Source organism: Pezoporus wallicus, unplaced genomic scaffold, assembly GCF_028554395.1.
Source record: "Pezoporus wallicus isolate ANWC-B61680 ecotype Strahan unplaced genomic scaffold, APGP_CSIRO_Pwel_v1 contig_2025, whole genome shotgun sequence".
Taxonomy (NCBI): domain Eukaryota; kingdom Metazoa; phylum Chordata; class Aves; order Psittaciformes; family Psittacidae; genus Pezoporus; species Pezoporus wallicus.
Genome location: NW_026640253.1, coordinates 2,420,263 through 2,441,122, shown reverse-complemented (window position 1 = coordinate 2,441,122; position 20,860 = coordinate 2,420,263). Strand labels below are relative to the sequence as shown.

General features: G+C 40.2%; 1 protein-coding gene across 1 annotated transcript in view; it reads right to left on the bottom strand.

The window, feature by feature from the left end:
- Positions 1 to 203: 203 nt before the first annotated feature.
- RRAS2 (RAS related 2) overlaps positions 204 to 20,860 on the bottom strand; it is a 44,581-nt gene continuing 23,924 nt past the window's right edge. Inside the window, exons 2-6 of the mRNA XM_057418162.1 lie at positions 13,087 to 13,174; positions 12,265 to 12,367; positions 9,815 to 9,923; positions 2,131 to 2,249; positions 204 to 1,662 (exon numbers count right to left, since the gene is read on the bottom strand). Coding sequence (XP_057274145.1) covers positions 1,575 to 1,662; positions 2,131 to 2,249; positions 9,815 to 9,923; positions 12,265 to 12,367; positions 13,087 to 13,174 — 507 coding nt within the window. The 3' untranslated portion in view covers positions 204 to 1,574. The remainder of the gene's footprint in view (positions 1,663 to 2,130; positions 2,250 to 9,814; positions 9,924 to 12,264; positions 12,368 to 13,086; positions 13,175 to 20,860) is intronic.

Here is a 20,860-nt window from a genome sequence, read left to right as displayed (position 1 = left end):
CATACTCCAAGTCAAACATCAGCTTTTATCATCTATTATGATTTAAATGGAAGTAGGCTTTCTTTACTTCCAAGCTTGAAAAAAGGTTGTGCATGTGTGTATATCTATCTCCTAAGCAGGTCTCATCATGCCCTTCTTCCCCCCCACCCCAAAAAAATTCAAATTTTGGAGGAGAGTCAGAAAGAGGCAATGTGCTTACCCCCTTATAATGGTTAGATCATCTTTAATTCTAGCACCTGAAGTTATACAAGGGTTTGCTTAATAATCAAGTTTCAAAGAATTGTTGGACACATTCAGTAAGGTGACAACTGTGCAATACCACTCAGTATTTCAATATCAGGGACCATACTCTTGAATTGTTTAAACACAATCCACAGAACTCAAAATTAAACAACCATCCACAGTTTAACTAAACAATCAGTTAAAAGTCTTACAATTTAATAATTCATGTAATAGTCTTTAGTAGGGGATACTGAAATTCATTAAAACACAACATTAGATTTTACTCTATGGGTGTGTTGGGCAGGCACATAATTTGGCCATTCTTGGGTATAACAGAAGAGTAAGGAGAAGTTTACCACAGTTTGGCAAATCCCACATTTTGTCAGTTAAAAGTGAACTGTGAGAATTAAATACTCATCTTTACATATACACAAGTTATGCTGTGAAAGCATATTTGCTTACAAACATATAAAAATACTTGTTAACTAGTTTGATAAGAAAATAATGTATAAAAGTATATAGCAAAAACATTTAATCATCTCTGACAATGGAAAGATCAAATTCATTTTTATATCACATGAAACAAAAACAGCTACAATTTTAGTTTTCCTTAATCCCTTACCCAAAAATACAAAGGAAGACACAATTTGTTTCCAAACAAATGATGTGAAATTTCTTACTAAGCTGAAATGCCTCAAATCCAGAATGAGCTCAGGTATTTGGCCATATCCTAATAGTAGTAGTAGTAGTAGCTGTCCTGTAGCTGTTCTGGATTCATAAAATAAATACAGTAGACTGTTTTGGCCACTGAAATAAAACTGCAGCATAAGTGAGAGATGAAAATTTTTGCTGACAATGAAATTCAGTGTAGGTTTCTTAAGGCTAGCTGAATACTCAAGTCTAATTTAACTGAGGGCAAAAAAAGCCAATCCACCCCTTTTTTAAAAAGTATTCTCTATACTTCAATATAGGTCTTTGTAATAGCTACAGAAATTTCAGAAGTAAAAATAAATTAATTCACAAGAGACAACTTATGCATGACTTCAACACCTTGTCCTACACGGTTTTGTTTCATCTCCTTTGCGAATAAAACTCCACAAGGTGCAAGCTCTTAAGGGAGAGGAGGAAGGAACTGTGGTATTAAAGAAGCAGCCTTAGTGTTTTGTTTTGAAGTCTGCCCCAGGATGACAGAGTCTTCTTCAAGAACTATTTTGCCAGCTCCTTGGACTAAGGCTATTCTGGTGACCACTTTTAGGACATGCACATGTAAGGCTAGACCAGTACCAGAAGTGATGTAAAATGGTGGAAAATAAAAAATAATCTGGCAGTTGATAGCTTGGTTCTTGGGATTCTCAGAAAATAACACAATGGCAGCCTTTCTTGTCTTTTTCTTTCCGTGTTGGCTCTGGTGAAGGAGGGCACTCTTGTTCTTGAAACTTCCTGAAACAGATATTTCAAATTAAATTCAGAGAATCATTTTCAGTTAAATAAAAATAAATACTGTATTTTAAGTTATGGGGTTTATACCCTTATGGAGGATGGACTTACTTTTGACATTCAAACTACTGCTTAAATCAAAGCTTTTTGAGGTCTGCCTTTTTTTTTAATATAAGAAACACCATTTTTTACAGAAGGCCAATCCTAAATTTAGTTTATCAGGCTTATTTACTGGGTGATAAATAAATTCCGAGATATTAAGGTGAAGAAAATACCTTTCAAATACATATTATATATTCATGCAAACATTATCCCTTATACATAGGAACACTTTATAATAGAGAGCATTGGTCAAAGCTCACAGGAAACAGCAGGCAGAATTTTCTCAGCAATTTCCCACTACATTTCAAAACATGTGCTGTAGCTATCCATTAATGTATGGGCATCAATTACCTCGTCAAGTTATCATACCTTATAACTCTGACAAGTTCATGAAAAGCTTGGTCTACATTCAGTCTGATTTTTGCTGAGGCTTCCATGTATGTTACTTTGAGCTGCCGTGCTAGCTGCTGACCTTCCTCTTGCGTCACCTGTAACAGACACCAATCATTAAGTTCAAGGCTTTTGTATATACCTGCCAAGGATTTATTTCCCTCAAGCAATAATGTTCATTTGGCCACAGAATAGCTTCCACACTGCCCACATAATACAACTGGGAAGCAAATCCACGTGATACCGCTTTTCAAATGCAAGTGAAGATTTTTTTCTAAGTTTCTGCAACAAGCAAAGACCAACCCTCCAGGGAATTTCCCTCACTGCAGCTGCCTCATCTTCACTCTAGTTCTGCATAAAAAGACCAAGTTTTTCTTCACAGGCAAGAGTCCTCCACTCCTCAAAGCAAGTGCTTCAGTTAACATCTGCTGGATTACTAACAGAACTGTGAACACTATTGCTACACTCACTGTCCCCCTGTCCTAGCTAAATCTAGACACCAAAAAAACCCCACCAAAACACAGATGAGTATTCTAGAAACAAGTGCTGATGTTTAGCTTCTGAATCTTTGTATTTAAAAATCTGCTTATGGAACAGCAAAATATTAATACAGACAGTCTTAAATGTAGCTTAAATTACAAAAGATCTGAAAAATCCATTAAGCCTTCAGGCTATCCAGAGATATTGAAGAAAACCTGTCTACTTTTGACTCCTTATGACAGAGAAAAGGGAAATGAAGAAGAAATAATGAGCATCATAGAGCTGGTATAAAATTTAGAGCGATGAAGCAGAAGGCAGGAAGCTAGTGGACCATTACAGCAAGGAGAAATAAGTCAGCCACAGCGCCAAACCAAAAGTGATCACTGTGAATTTTTGGATGAAGTAAGTAGAAAGCAGTGAGGTCAGAAAGCGGAAGGCTACCCCGAGCAGTGCAAGGCATGTGAAGCTTTAACGGGAAGGTCACCCACAGGGCCAGAGAGGAAAGGGCAGCTTTCAGTGATAAAAGGAAACACAACAGATCTTGCCAAGACAATGTCTAGTGGAAGAAATGTCAAAGATTACACTGCTTTCATAGAACAATGTTAAAGCAGCACGTAGAACACTGATATGATGAGAACCAAAAAGAAAAAAAAAAAACAAAAAGGTTTATTTTTAATTTAGCTTTGAAAAGGCACTCACATATTCCTTTAGATTAAGTAGCTACACAGAAAGAGATGGGAATAGGAAAGCACAGAAGTACTTATTAACTTGTAAAATACTTTCCTAACAGCTACACACATGGTTTGAGAGCCTTCATGCACAGTATCTCAACATCTTTGATTCTTCTGTCCTTAGTACCCCCACTGGCATTATATTCATTAATTTACTGCTGAATTGAGGGCTGCTCCCACTACACCCTCATGAAGCTCTACAAAGAGATCCCAACTGGAGTAACTCAGGATGCATCTGCTGATCTCAAACACTCTCAGAAAATTCTACATTTATTTCAGTGTTACTGCCATCAGCTGAAGCCAAAAAATACCCTCAAAACCAATCCAACACCAAGATCAACTACTGGAGCGCCATTTTTAAGTGCAGGGCACAAATGTGAGAATGACTGGGATCCTTCAACCCTCCATAGGTGTCTGAATATAGAATTATACTCAGGATTTCTGCTCCACTAACTAGAACAAACCCACTTCCACCTTCCTCTCTAGCCCCAGATGCTGGAGTATCCTTATTCCAAAGCTTACAAAGGCTGCACTTTGAGAAATGTTCATAGGTACTTTCTGGCACATCAATGACATTGTAGAATTTCCCAAAGTTTGCATTAGGGTTTCCAGAACCTTCTGTACTTTTCTGCCTCACCAGACAAACGTAAGTTAAAGTACAGATATGGCAGTTTTTGCAAAACTAACCATTTTTACTTTTCTTCATCCCTGCATAGCATTTTCTAGTCCCAGAAAGTGAGAGGCTAAAGTGTAATAAAAATAAATAATTGGGAAAGAATGCATAGGCCTGAGGAGAAACTGAACCCAGCCTTTAAATGTACATGGTTACTACTTTCTCCATTACTGTATCTTAAGAACATTAGAAATACAACTAACACTGTAATAACATCAAGCTACACTTCCACAATATTCTGCATTTAAAATACTATAGGTGCAAATTAAAGTCCTTATTGCATTTACTAGACTATCTGTAGTTGCTTATATTCTTTCTAGTCTGTCTTACAAGTATATTGTCAAGTAGCTTGTGATCAATTTTAGTGACCTTAACAAGGTCAGTTTAGAAAAAATATTTGATTTTGGGTACAATACAGAAACATTTGCAGTGCCCAAGCTGCAAATCAGAAGTCAGAACATACCAATTCCATTTTTCAAGTCTGAGGGAAATGCAGTATGTGCAAACATACAAAAATATGAATTTACGTCTTTTTACTCTCCCTTCTTGAGTACAACAACTCTGTATCATGACAGGCTTTTCAGTAAGTGTGATGCCAGAGCTTATTAAATATCACCAGAAAAAAACAAAAACTAAACCCTTTTTCTTCAAAGAACACAGTATTTTATTTTGACAGGAGTAGAGAACTACAGATTTCCTGGTAGTAACTGTGTGTGTGTTGGCTCTGCAGGGAATCTCTCTTTAGTTTTGCTAATCTTAAGGCTGAATATGAATGGGAATCATGATATTTATCCTTTTGTTGCAGGATATTTTACTGGGGTTTTGGGATATCGTTAATTCATGCTGTTCAGACATTTGGTAAAAGTTTCTTAACCTAAACACCATTATAGAAGATTTAAGTGAGCAAGTCAAACACGGAAAAGCTTATTTCCCAACTCCCTAAGCTCACAGTCTTCTTACTAAAAGAGTTAACATCTGAGTATCTGTGCAAGAATCCTGTGAATGTATCTCACGTGGCCCTCCCTTTTAATTATTGTAGCTGAGAAGCACCAGAAATATATTCATTTCTGAAGTTTCTATTCTTTCCTCCACCTAAAGCAACTCTACAAGGCTACCTAATCTAACACTGCATCTGTATTTTGCCTGGACACTTACAAAGGGCCACATTGTATTCATGTCAGCAGGTAACAGTTAAGTGTTTCCTCAAGTTTGAGAGGAATCCATTTCTAACTCCTTGTGGTCATCCTGCAGTGCTTTCTGCTCAGAAACATTGCTTGTTCCTGCCAAGAGCTCCATCACTCCTGAGGAGTGCATCTGTCATCCCACCCACAAGTGCTGCTTCTTCATGCTTACTGTGGTCTACCATAATGCTTTCCTAGGGGTAGTCCACTGTTGACCAACTCTATTGTCCGCATTCTCATATAAAAGGTCACTTTGGTACACATAAACTGTGATTATGAAGCACTGACACATATTCAGACTGACTTGCTGCATTCACATACTGCATCAGATACCCAATTGTTGGTTATCTATAAAGCTCAGAATCAGGGGAAGCTCAAGCCAGGGGAAGACCTGAAGGTACAACCCATCTGTAAGAACAGAAGCATCACTGTATATGGCCATAAAACCCTACCACTTCAAGAAGTTAATGTCACACTGCCATACAAGTTCACAATCATTAAGAGAAGGCCAAACAAAATGTTAGTGAATTTGGGTAGGTAACCACCCAGGTCCTCGAACCCATTCACCTCCTGGAATAAGCCAGCTCAGGCCAACCTATTTATGAAGCTGGGAGTCTGTAAAGCCAACATTAACTGTTTGTTTGCCAGCATCTAGGCTGATGCTGATCAAAGTCAAAGCACAAGGCTGCTTGCCTGGGATCATTAGCTTTGCTCATCATCTGTCTGCATAAACTGAAGTCACGTGTACCTCTCTTTAAAACCTTGCTTTAAAGGTATCTAGCAGCACAGACGATATAAGCACTAGGTCATTGCTTTAGTTTAGTCATGATGCAAAACCAAAACCAGCAACATGCAGCACTTTCCTGTTACAACTTGGATTTTCCTTGAAACCCTGCCATCTGGGGAATGATCAGACCTGACCCAGTTTAAACTAGCAGTTATCTACTAAAAGTCATACGTATCCTGCACTGACAAGCCTACTCCATCAGTAATGTTTATTACTAAAACATCTGGTGCTCTCCTGAATTGTCTTAGCATAGAAATATCCAGTGTTGCTTGAGTTGTACAGAACTGACCCATTTAAGAGAAAGACTACTGTGCAGCATTTACTTTAAGAGCCATGAGAGATGTGACTGATCGGAGAATCTGGAAACACTGGTAACTTTATTCCTTATCATACAAGGACATCCTTAAGATTAAAGCTCGCTTATCCTCCAATAACTCATTTTTCTTTGCCAACCTAACCTGTGGATATTGAGGACTTTGCCTCCCATATCACAAAGGAAACAAAATTACAAGTCTGCTTAACTCCATTTATCTATACAGGTATCACTGTAGCAAATCACTATTTCAAACTTTCACCTCTCCCCAAAACACTTGTGAGTTGACCTACAGTGTGTTGCAGTCACCACTCTTTTAAACTACACCTTTGGTATGCCCCAACACTTCACCAAGATCATACTATTGGCTGTGCACTTGCACTGCACAACCCAGTTCATACATTTCCTGAGGAACAGTTGCCACCACACAAGAATTAGTAGTTCCACATCATTTGCTCCCAAATGTATGGTATCACAACAATAGTAATCTGCACTGCCTTCAACTACAGAACAGTTACTTGCATAAAGGTGTGGTCAGACCCTCGAGACATCCAAAACTTTTATACATGTTTAACTCTGGCTCCAGGAAGACTTGTGTGTTAATTCTGTTGAGAATTATTTGCTGATCAAAACACACACCAAATAACTTTATCTCAGCCTCGGTCTCTCAGAGGTAGCATGTGCTCTCTATTATTTCACTGGTTTGCCCATCTTTCAGGAGAAAAAGACAGGTGCCTAGTACAAGTAGTTTTGCTCTAAAAACTCATACCCAACTTCCTCAATTTCTCAAAATGCTACTTAAGTTCTGAAACTGAAAAACGTGTATTTGTGACTAAACAAGACAGTAAGACGTCTTCTTGTAGAACTGCCAGGTAAGTAGAAGGACAGCAGGGTGACACTAGCCTGGCTGACCATGTTTTGCATGTAACCTGAGTGAGGCCTTGCATATCACCAGACTGAAGATGCAAAATGCACTTCTCACAGTGAAACTGGGACCCACACTTCCCACTTGCCCCAGCACTCCTAGGCAAGGTGAGGGAGTACTTTTGTCTTTGCCCCCAGGCCTCTCATCACAGCTGCATGTGCAGCACGCCTTGCAGCCAGAGCAGGATGACCTTGCTTGTCAGGAGGAAGTTTTCCCATACTTGGTGGCAGGACTAGTTTTCAGCCAAGATCAGCAAGCTGGTCCAACTCACTGACTGGATGTCTGCATTGAGAGTTCACATGATGGAGCAGAAACAACTCCACCAGTGAAGCAGAAATTCTGGCTGCATTTAACACCCTGCTGATAACATCTAACTGCTTGCTGCTGCCAAAAGGCAAGATCTCACTTTCTACCCCCCACCCCAACTCCTCCCTGCTCTGCTCCAAGCCACAGTTCCACCCCTTCCCATGTTTCCAGCACTGGCACTCAAATCTTTGCAGGCAGATTTAACTCACACAGATCCCAGAACACCGTTCCAGCTTGCCTGTTTTTCTCCCCATCCAGAGAAGATTCAGCTCACAAAGTGCTTCAAGTGAGAACTAGGGCCAGAAAAGGAAAGAGCAAAACATGCAGTCAAGAGGGAGGGGAGCCTCTCCCTTCTGGGGACTAATTAGGTCAGCTCAGCATCCTTAAACCATTCCTTCAAGCTGACTTAAGGCCAACTGAAACACATCACATGGTGGGGAAGGGGCAGGGAAGAGTTAAGAAGACGTAAGTAGCTGTTTAAGCAAACCTAGAACTGCTTTTTCAGCTACAACTGCCTAAGCCTTAACTTCTGATGGAAGTCACAAATCCACCAATTTGAATGTACATTGTGTGAATGACAGCACTAAAAGTTATGCTTGTCAACATCTATTCAATTAAGGCAATTAACAACCATAAAGAGCAAAAGGAGCTTTTGGGGATGTATGCTTTTATTTGTGTTCAGATATGAGCAGCAAAACTGCAAATTTAAGCAATTTGAAAACAGCTGCTTTGAGCTTGAATGTGAGCCAGCCCACCATCACCTGAAAAAGCAGCTAGGAATAAGGTGTAGAAGGACTAGCAGGGGTACAGGTGACAGGCCCCTCTTTCCTCTTTTAAGGGAGAAACAGATGTGGTACAATAACATTAGGAAGGTGAAGAACAGATAACAAAGTTCATAACAATTTCTAGAAATGGATCTACAGGATTGCCAACTACATTTGCAGGCATCCTCCAAAAACTGGAGCTGACATCGATGATGTTATTTCCCTCCCAAAGCACCTGCATGTTTATCCTTCAGCAATTACCGTTTGCAGAGCAGTTCAGTTTCACCTACATGGTTTCCACACCAATATTTGTGCATAAAATAAAGTACAGTAAGTTCCAGGACCTGCAAGGTTAAATTCAGGAATTTTGATTGGGGCATGATGGCAACTGAAGAGTGAAAGTTTCACTTCTGTATCAGGGATAGGCTGAGAGTTCTGTGCATGTGTGAGTACATGAAGTTACTCCTGATGAGTCTGTGAGCTACTTCTGTAAAAACTTCTTTCAATACAGTATCTTTCAGCACTGGTGTTGATTTTGTCATGATCTTTCCACACAGGTTCTGGGGTAAAAAGGCTGTGACAATCAAGAAAGCATACTCAACAAGAACATTTTTGTACTGAAGGTTTTATGTAGTATTCAAGAAATTCATTAAACAACAATGTAGTAACTCACTAAACTCTTCAATGTTATTTGTTTTGAGCCTAAATTTTTTCTTGTCCCAGACACTGTCTTCTGACAGAGAAAAGAACAAAACCTACGTAAGCACTTGTGGACAGAAATAAAGTCATGCCTTGGAACACAAAACTGGGAATGTCTTATTGTTAAAAGTTGTGTTTTCCTTGTGAAACTCTTAAAATAATTACAGCAATTTTAGTAATATTTAGTTTACTCTCAGATAAAAATCAATCACATGTTCTTTTAAGATCTCTTCCCAACTAGAGGTGAAGTTGAAAATCTACTTGTTTCAAAACTTAAATCTTAAGGTACTTAAATAGAACAGTAATTATGTTGCTGTACTTCAAACTTCAAAAGCATTAAGTCAGTTAATACAGAAGATGAGCAGCCAAACAAAGCCAGCAAATGGCTACTCACTTATACATAACAAGAGTGAAGAGTAAAAGCAACAGCACTGAGGTCCCAGGATCATTAGAGCTAGTGCTGGAATGCACTCTGCTTGGCACAGTGCACTATGGTGAGTAACAGAGAGGAGGAATTAGACACGTTCATGCCTGAGTAATCAAGTCATGACAGAAAGCTCTCAACCCTGTATGTGAATACATTTGGTCTCAAGATAACTCCACTGAGTCAGGCAGAAGATGTGCTATATGTGGAATGCCACCACACTTCTAAGTTCTTCAAATACAGAAACTGAATGTAATTGTGTTTCTTGCATTGGAACTATGATATGATTTTTCATTTGTTTCTTCCTCCCCAAAATAGAGTGGGAAGAAAACTAAAATTCCTAGAAGAAAGTGAGCAGTAACTAATAGCAAGTGAATTACCTGTCTTTGGTGGTCCAGATCTGCTTTATTTCCGACTAGAATCATAGGAAACTCATCACGATCTTTCACTCTAAGAATCTGTCGCTGAAATTTATAGATTTCTTCAAAGCTGTAAAAAAATAGAAGTAGGCCATCAGTGTACTTATCCATAGATTCCCAGGTTCTGTAGAAGCTCAGAAATTATGAGTCACCTATTTGGACTTGCCCTGCCATGCTCATGACTTGCTGCACAAGCTCAGACAGCTGCAGGCACTCCACCAGAGTTCACTGTCACAGCATGACCAGTTAGAGAATCATCCAATGCTCAAGCTAAAACCAAAATCCTGAAGTTAGCAGTGTGCTATGCACCGGGCTTAGGTGGGGTGAGCTAGAAGAACTTGGATGCCAATGTGCTACGGAGAATCAAGAGACCACAGTCCATTCTATGGATACTGACTCAAGCTAGAATATCCCAGTTACAGTCTACAGACCCTGGTGATCAGCATTTCAGCTGGCAACCTCCACAGCTACTTCTGGGAAACTTGAGGAAACCTATCAAAGCTGGACAATTTTATTTCTTGAAAAACAGAAAAATGGCAGGGCTAAGTGACCAGAGTGCTTTCCAGTTATTGAGTTATACCAGGTACTGATGCTGTTCAAGCAGTAAGGAATAATCCAGAAGTACTTAAGTGAGCAAAGCAGAAAGCTACAAAAACTGTACATAAAACAAGTTAATTCTGGCCTAAACAAGGATTTCTGGAGGCAGAGGGAGGGCTGGATAAATAAATAATTGCTTTCAAGTAAACACTATCAAAGCTATGTCACTGCATAACGAGCTTCATCACAGATACTTGCAGGCAATCACATATCCTTTGGAGCACAGACCTCCCAAGCACTGTATTTAATTCCAGGCATAGAGTCTGAAGCCATTTACACTTAGATTGCAAGCTAAAAATTTAAAAGCAAGATGATTTATCAGTAAGAAAATTGCATTACAAAAAAAAATAATAATTATGCAGTCAGCCATGACAATGTCAATCCACACAATCCATATACTGCAATCATGAAAAGAAAGGTGAATTAGAAGGAAGGTATGCCACTAAGCATGGTTGCAACTCCATTTAGATATGCTGTTTTAATACTCTGCTCAGAAGTCTGTAGCAACGAGAGAGTTGAAAGTTACCAACTAAGTCCTCTAGGTTTCTTCTTGCTTCAGAATTATTTTCCATCACACAAGCAGAACAGACACTGCTAGCAGATACTTCATTGACAGGCAAGGAAAGTCTCGAATCAAATGGATATCAAAACAAAAATGAAAACTCTGCTTTTCAGAAGTCTTTGCAGGATTTCAGAGAAGAGAACGATATGCAAGTTTAATGTGTCAAGACCTGCTTAAAATCAAGGCAGACCTTTAGCCAGAAGAGCAAACAAAAACTTAAGATTTTTACACAAACCAGGAGTTTACATGATGACTTCAAAAAACCCTACAGTCCTCTGTAACAAAAATATTTATGCTAACACAAGTGCTCAGTATGTCCTAAATCCACAGACCCAGTCTCTTCTGGATGGTACATCAAGATAAATTTATACATTTAGCAGCATTAAGTGTAAGATACACATTCAATGGAAACATGCTCATGCTCCATAGAATATTTATCTTAATTCTCATTGATAGAGCTGTTAGTAAGATCAGAAGTAACATATCAGAGCCTAGACTGAATCTGTAAGTGGGGGAAGAGGGAGGAAAACAGACTTTTTTTTATCATTTTATTGCTCTCCTGTTGCAACTTGAAACAAGTAGAAGGACAGATCCCTGAGCACTTCTTTATTACTACGTATCTGATAAGCTCAATGGAGGAAGATCACAACCAAAACATTAAGTGATTGTCTGTATATACATGGAACTTTCCTACTCTTACAATGATCAGGAGCTTCCTGACCAATCTCTGTGAGCTTCTAAAAAGATGTTTCATCTCAACTCCACAGTCAAACAGCTATGCAGCTTCTGGTCAATTCAGGGGAATAAGAGTGAGCACTGCCTGCAAAAGAGTGCAGAGACACACTCTGAACTGGATAACCCGTTCAGAAATCCAGAGCCAGACACCTGACATTGATAAGCACACAGCGAGGGAGTATTTCTAAGAACTGATCAGACATCTAATTTAAATTTCTGTCGCTCCCAGGAAGCTGGAATTCCGGACTGCAATAGAGCGCTTGAATAGAATTGCCTTTTTTTTTGTGCACGTGTGCATGCTTTCAAGTCCTCTATTCCAACAGACTGATACTTTCAATAAGTGACTGGTTTAAAATGGGTTTTCATCAGTGCCGAGTGTCACACTGTGGAATCTAAAAGTGAACGCATACTCAATGTTTCTGTTTGAGATTATCAATAAAGGATAACCACTAGGATTATAAAGGACAATAATTTAAGATTAGCTACAATTTGTTTAATAACTTGACATCAGGCTTACCTTCCTCTGTCAGTGACTGAGAAAACAAGCAGGAAACCTTCCCCTGTCCTCATGTACTGTTCACGCATAGCTCCAAATTCTTCTTGTCCTGCTGTATCCAGAACTGAACATACGCAAAACACTGATTACTATAGTTCATGCTCTTAAGAGTATAGACTAAGAAAAAAAATCCTTTCTAATATAATTATAGCCTCTCCTGCCCATCATAACTAAGCAGAAATCACCTCTAACAGAGAAAAATCTATCAGATTTTTGCTAAGATTCCCAACAAGTTCTTGGACTGACTGAACAATTCAAGACCTACCAAACAAACTGAATAACAAAGCTTGGTGGACTTTGGCTAATTCACAACCAGCTGAAACAGCTGGAAAATGCTTATAGAGACTTGGTTGAGGTGCTGATTTGTCCTTAAAGAAATCACTGGCAAGGGAGAACTGAAACTTTTAAAGCAAAGCATTTATATTGCATTTGGAAGAGACTGCACACAACACTCAAGTGATGGGCTTTTCACTCCACCATGTCACCCAGGTAGCTGCCAAGAGTCACATAAATTCTCCTAATTTTGTAGATGCTATGGATTTGGGAATAATTCTTCAAAAAAAATGTCCAATTTGCTTTAAAGATAGACACACATACTGAAGGCATAAGCACTTCAGATCCAGGGTATCTTACTAATAAAACAGAGGTAGGTAGCTTTTATAAGCCACACACTTACATAAACCCCACATGCTGCACAGTTGTTTACCTGCATTACAGTTTATGCATATAGATGTAAACAACAGCTACAGGTTGTCAGTTCCACGCTTTAGCAAGGCTACTTACTGTCCAAGCGCGCAGCTCTCTCATCTATCACACATTGCTTGGTGTAGGAGTCTTCAATTGTTGGATCATAATCCGTAACAAAATAGGACTGCAGAAAATAAAACAAGTTTGTGTGTAAGGGAAGCACATATAGAACACTTATCGAGTAAGATGCTAAAACCGTACGCTTGGCAGCTTTGGGAAGATGAGCAGGTTTTACCCATGTACAACTGTTCGCCACTCTACCACAAGAGTTACAGTTAATGGCTTCCGTATTCCTAGCAAACACCCATAAACTGTAGATATTACTAGCAGAGCCACTGAACTTACTGGATTCCCACAGAATTTCTAGCATTTTCTCGAGACTTCTGGTAACTCCTAGAATTTTCAGTTTCTAGTGGCTCTTTAGGTCTCTAGTAACTGCTAAGTTTCTCTGAACTTCTGATAAGGTTTTGAATTTCTGGGAATTCTCAAAAGTTTCCAGGATTTCCTCTCCTGCTCCCAGAGCCAGTAATTTGTAAGTGCCAGGATTTTCCCAGCTGTTTTTAGGATTCCCTAGCAGTTTTATAACAATTTCTAGCAACAGCTCCCTGCAGCACAAACAGCACTTGTTTTGTAAGGTGAATAAAGTTTAGTGGATTATTCCTGTTCCCAGGATTTCTCTCCTAGTTTAAATGACTAAGCACACACCCCCTTCTAAAAGACAACTACTGAAAGCAGAAAAATCCATGGAACGCCTGTGTCACTCATTCCCTCAGCACAAGGCTCTACCAGATACTGCCAGTCTGTTGTTTATCACCCAAACTGCAGAGCAAAGCACATCCTGGTACATCTTTTCTAGAGACTGGGTGAACCAGTATCAAATACTGGAGTAACAATACTATCTGAGGACAACAAGGTTAGATTTCAAAGGAAGACTTTTTAGCTCGCATGCAGCTACAGCAAAGTTATTTTCACCCAAAGCTAAAGCACGCTGGCGTAACAAATCTGAATTCTGATCAAGTTCCTCCCCTCTGTGCCCAATGAAGCAGGCACTGGTGACGTGTATACCCTGACAGTTCAGAAATCAAGCACACTGGGCATGTACACACCTAGATGAAAGCCACCGTAACTGAAGGCATACTATCTGAGTACATTACTCAGTCCTGTAAGCCAGTAAGGAAATAGGAATGCTTTAAAACTACATAATGGCTCCTAGGAAGCAAAAATAAGGGGTGTTGTTCTTGTATTAAGAAGACATCACCAAAAATAGGGTGCATCTCCATATTCATGTCAGAATTAAGAGTTCTCTCTGAAGTGTCTTTCCCATCACACAAATTCAGAAATACCAACAAGACACTACTCTGTTCCTCTAAACTTATCAAAGGCAAGTTCACAAGTGTGAACTTGCAGGGGGATAGAGAAAGTGTGCAATACAGCACTAGCCCACTAACCTACTCCAGACACATCACAGCCAGTACAGAACGGAGTGAACTCAGTTCTTGCAGATACAGATTTACTAGTACGGACATATTTGTTCTTCTCCAGTTTCAATTTGGAGTTGCCCACGGAGGCTGGCTGCAGTGCTCTGTCCTGACTGCACCCAGCTGACTCCCACCATTTGGGCACATCTGCACTAGGCTTCTTGTCTAACAGTGTGGACATGGGCTCCCCCGCAAAGCTCCTCAATCCAGCTGCAGCTGCCTTACTGGGAGGAACACATCACCAGTTGTAGCACACTTCACCAGCTATGTATACTATACATAACACAAACTCATCATCACGCAGTTGGCTACAGGAGGACTATGTACAGGTTGCTGTTGACCTATTCATTGAGATCTGAGGTGTTGGTCGATGAGAAAATGAACTGGAGCCAGCAGTGTGCCCCTGCAGCCCAGAAAGCCAAACGTACCCTAGGCTGCATCAAAAGGAACATGACCAGCAGGTCAAAGGAGGTGATCCTGCCCCTCTACTTTGCTCTTTTGAGACCTCACCTGGAGTATTGTGTGCAGTTCTGGTGTCCATTACATAAAAAGGACACGGAACTGTTGGAACAAGTCCAGAGAAGGGCCACGAGGATGATCAGGGGACTGGAGCACCTCCCGTATGAAGACAGGCTGAGGAAGTTGGGGCTGTTCAGCCTGGAGAAGAGAAGGCTGCATGGAGACCTCATAGCAGCCTTCCAGCATCTGAAGGGGACCTATAGGGATGCTGGGGAGGGACTCTTCATTAGGGACTGTAGTGATAGGACAAGGGGTAACGGGTTCAAACTTAAACAGGGGAAGTTCAGATTGGATATAAGGAGGAAGTTCTTTATTGTGAGGGTGGTGAGGCACTGGAATGGGTTGCCCAGGGAGCTTGTGAATGCTCCATCCCTGGCGGTGTTCAAGACCAGGTTGGACAAAGCCTTGGGCGAGATGGTTTAGTGTGAGGTGTCCCTGCCCATGGCAGGGAGGTTGGAACTTGATGATCTTAAGGTCCTTTCTAACCCTAACTATGATTCTATGATTCTATCTGGCCCCATACTGAAAAACTGCTGACCCCTAGAGCAGAGACACTGAACAACTCTGCACATCTCCTTTGCATTTTAAGTAAACACCTCTCAGGATACACCTACACAGTAGTTTCAGTCACCCTGCATCAACAGCAACACTGTGGAACCAGCTACCCTTAACTAGTAATAACACTAAAACACAACCATGTTCCCCTCCAGGAAGTATAAAATCTTAGCAATCTGTCCCACCAGAGATACCTGTGACACACGAGATGTTGCAATTCACTCCTTTAATAACATGTAAGTCAATGTGGTCATTTCTGGATATGAAATACTCCTTGTTTAAAACATTCACCAGGACAAGCAATCTCTCCCCTCTAACCCTTCCCAAAACCCCACCCACAGAAAACAAACAAAAAACCCAACAAACCACAGCCCCAGAACTTAATAACAGAGTTTTTGAGGAATTAATTTATTTGTAAACTATAAGTTAGGTCTCAAGTCTTCTGCAGCCTTTAACAATCTTTGAAAGATGGAAGAGGAGTTCATTTATGCTAACATGCAAATAAAATAATTTACAAAATCTGAATTTAGAAGGAATGATCACAAGAAAGGGAATTTAAGTCTTATGTTTCATTAAGGAAAGAGAAAGGGATATTTATAAAAAAAAAAGAAAACAAAAATCCAAACCATGAGGTAACATGGTATATCTAGAAATCCAGGGTTGTGATCTGGAAGTTAAAAGCACACACTCCGAAGTTACTCCCTGTCCCTCTCCTGCTTTAACTTTCAGTTCCATATCCTGCAAAATTCAGAGTTACTGTCCGACCTTTCACATGCATAAAGTGGTAAAGTATGCCAAGTTTTAAATAAAAGGAAGAATTTGGAATAATTTACTTCACTCTCATGAATTAGTATTAGTAGACGACCTAAAGAAGCAAGTTTCTATCCAAGAAGGTCAATACTTTTCACTGAGAGAGGTCAGAAGAAAACCGTAATAATCTCAGAGGAATTCTTCATATTTTCCTTATTATTTGTCCAAGGGCCAAGAACTGCAACATGTTCTGTAATCTCCAAGGCATTTTTGTGATTCCCTCCACCCTTTTTGGTTTAGTTTTTTGTTTGTTTAACAAAAGGAAGCTACACACAAAGTGAGAATGCCAGACTAGCTACAGAGACATGGAACAGGGTTCCTCCCTCAAAAAATGGAACAAGAGTAAGATGTCCTGATCCAGCATCAGCCACATCTCAAATTCAGGATGAGCAGACGCCAGAGCTCCCCCATTTAACAGGCCACTTATGTGCAATTTCTTCCCTCCCATGGAGCTGCACTTCCAAATCTGCTGTCACAGCCACTCCAGGAGAGGTTTACAAGGCAATTAGCGCTGTGGTTTTACCTCCAGGCACTGGACAAAACTAATGTGCCTGAAACAGCTGCTGGTTTTGAAGGAGTCTTTCCAAATTGCACTGGGACTATTTGCCACAGGGAGTACGTCAACCATAGCTTGCAGGCCTCATTCAGTCAGGGTTGATTTACAAAAATTAGATGCAGCAGACACAGTATTTATCAGTCTGCACAGAAATGGACTTTACTGCTGTAAGACTGTTAAAAGAACTGAAGCACTTCAGAAGGCTGTACCTTTACTTCTGAATGCAACAGCAGGAAGGTGCCTGCACACCCAACAAGCCCAAGATTATATACCTGCATACATAACTTTGTAAAGGTCAAGCAGTTTGCAGCAAAGCTGCTTAGAAGACCAACAGGAATGCAATTCCAGCAGATGCAAACCATTGCCAACCTACTGGTTTTAAACTGATGCCGAGGCCAGATAAATTGGAGGAGCATGCATGCACCATAGCGTGTGAATACTCAGGCCTGCCTGCTGTTGTCTCCTTCATGAAAGCGGTATGTGCAAGTCCCAACACTTCAAGTCAGTCGCCCTGCTAAAATACTAAACTACCAGAAAGCTAAAGCAGGTGTCTCAGATGGACACCGCAACACTCTAGGGTGATCCCTCACAGACCAGTTTGTCAGATCTGCTCTTCCTGGAGCAGTTAAGTTTCTATGATGAATCATAGGAGCCAAGTCACAATTCGTTGGCTCCACTGCAGCTGGATATTGCCTGCGGGAAATAATTAGAAGAAACTAAATTTCTTCTATGAAGATAGTAATTTGAACACGCTCTTCTGTTACACCACTCCCTTAATCACTAATGGAATCAAGGCTCTTTTCCACCCACCTCCAAGAAGGGAAACAAGAAGCTGAGCCCAGTAGTCTCATCAACCATTCAATTTACCCAAAATATTATGCAACACGTTTTCTAGGTTTCCTCTTTCTAAGACTGCTGAGACAATCAAGTCCAGTGATGGGAAAGTCTGCCAAGGATGCAAGCCGTTTTGCAGAAGGGGAAAATTGAAACAAAATCTCAACAGCAACAAAAAAAGCTCATCTCCACACCATACACCACTTGCAACTGGGCAACCCACCACCAAAATCCCTTCCTATATACATACTTGTCATCTTAAAACGCATTTCAAACACAGTCTCCTGACCTTAGCAGGAGTTTCTACTTTCGGAAGATGACACTACTACACTGAACACTGCTCTAGCAGTCTTTCTCCATTTAAGGTAATGGTAATCCTTAAATCATTGTTTCAATCACTCAAGTCTTTTGGCAAAGAGAACATGTGAAAACGTGCTTTCAGTTTATCATATTCCCCCTTTGTTATGCTGCCTTCAATATACATAAGGGAATTCTTCCATTAGCTGGACTCATTTACAAGCTCAGGAGTCCCACTCCATAAATTAATAAAAACAACTACCTAACTAAAGACATCTTACATTGAAAGATGGAGAGCCCCAATCAGGTTTCACAAGTTTTATGCAGCTTTTCTCATTTCGCCTTTTAAGGTCATCAACAGTCCACAAGCTGAAAAAACACTGGATTAATTTCTTTTGCGCCAAAATTGAAGTTTTAAGGCAAGAAAGAAGTCAGATACTATCAACAGGGAACTGCAATAAGCTGCAGTCCAGAGGTTGCATAACGTGCTTCCTTTTATCTTTATACAAAGCTTTAAGACCATGCAACAAAAGGCAGCCCTGCACAATGAAAGCACACCACTATGAGTAAGTTAAAGGAGTGGTACATGCCAAAATACATATTCATCCTTGCTGTGTCTATAATCTTCATTTGTATTTACTAAATATATACTTAATATTTCAAAGAGCCACTAGTTGCTTAAATTTTTTCCATGTTTAAATTTTTGGTTTCAACCGAGTGAGGGTAAGGAAATACAAGGGTTTCCTCCGAGCTGAAGTTACAGACCAGCTCTGGATTTAAATAGCATCCACAATTTCAGCATTGCAAATGGCCCAAAATACTTCCTAGCTATAATTTGTAAGTTAGAACTTAAACCAAACATGCTGGTGAATGTTACACGCCAAAGCTCTGGCTTTAGACTTGAGTACATTCCCAAATACCCAAAATACATGATCTCAAGACATTTCCAAGGCTGTAAGTGCTACTTGACAGAGTATTTCTTTTGGCAGTTTCTCTTTAGGCTATCTCTAACACTATCATTTTTTCTCTACGTTTTTCCTTGTTTCATCTGCGCTTCACCAAGAACATTTGTCTGCTCCTGTCCCACTCAACAGACAAAGTTCAATTCATGATCTGTAGTGGCATGTCCTCACCATAGGTACAGAACAAATAACCATACCAGCTGCAGCTCTATCACACACCACAATGACCAGATTAGAAATATTTCACCCAGAAAAAGACAGAAACCAGACCAAGTTCTCTTCTAAACAGCTTTCTTCATTCAAATGAGTATTTCTGGAATTTGTTCCAAGTCACAAAGTCAGTGCCTTAGTGTAAGACTCCAGTGTCCTGGCCAGTTAGTAGGACCGTAAATGGACACCTTTTCTGTCTGAGGTACTTGGCTACACCACAGAAGTTTTCTCAGAATATGAATTAAGATGTAAATGACTGACTGCATATATCTGTTTGAAAGCTTCACTGCTTTGCCACCCATGGAAATCTTATAGCCTCCATCTTAGCTCTTCTACCTAGAAAGAATGTCACGAGAGACAAGTCCATACTAACGTGACCACAGTGTCACACTGCACCCTTCTCCAGGCTTCAGAGAGATAAGAGACCATTCCAAGGAGTTTTAGTCTACGTGTCCATCCCTGTTACTACAGATTCAAACAAATGCAATTATCATCACAGACATTTTCTTAGAGAATGGGTGGCAGTAACCTGCCATCTTGCTCAAGCATCACCCTGGCCCAGGTCCAGAACCAACCCACCCAGAAGAACTGGTAATTAAGCAAAGCAACATTAGGCATCAGCACCTTAAGAGATTAACCAAAGAACCTCCTTTTACATCACAAATGAGGTCCCTCAAGTCATTCCTTTTGAAATATTTGAACTGCCTCGCTGGAAAACACGCAGGAAAAAAAACTGTACTTACTTCTGGAAGCAAAATTAAACCCAGAATGCATTCCAGAATAAAGGAACAGAAACAATAAAACATACAAATTTAGTATTTTGCAGAGCCCCATGTACTTGGGTCACAGGAAAAGAAATACAACCCCCCCACACCACTGATTAGATAGCCTTTGACCAGCTTGTTAAATACCTAAGACATACCTTCCCAAAGCAGGTGGTTCACTAGGACCTCATGTTTTCAGGCATGCCTAATTGGTTGGTGTTGGGGGAGCAGGAGATTAATGCTCCTGGAGTTGACAACAGCCAGTGCCACCTCTGCAAAGGGCTTGGACACTGCACAAAACCACACCACGAAGGCTGCAGGAGCTACCCACAGCAACACAGCACTGTTTTAAACAGAAGTGCCTGAGATAGCGATGAACAGGCTTTGCTGGCGTAAACAGTCACACTTTGTAGAACAAGGTGAAGTACTTTGGTGTTGAACATCAGGGACAGTGGGGACCAAAGGCCTAGAACTATGCTGATAAAAGACCAGACTGCAGAGATACTGAATAAAACACTGGATCATGCTAGAGAAGGCCAGGTATATCCCACTCCAATTATCCCATATTCATACAAAAGTTACTTTCTTTTAATTACACAAACAGTTAAGAGCACCCGTTCCTTTCTTCCAAAAAAACATAAATTAAAAGACAGCAGTGTGTGTAAATAATTGATGCTTCCCTCCATTTACACTATTTCCCACTGTTCTAATGTATATTGCCAGCATTGTTATGGCTATCCAGGGAAATAGTAACTTGTAACTACAGTTACTGCAATTATCCAGTGATGTGAAACACTTGACAATTTCATGAACAGCAAAAACTGA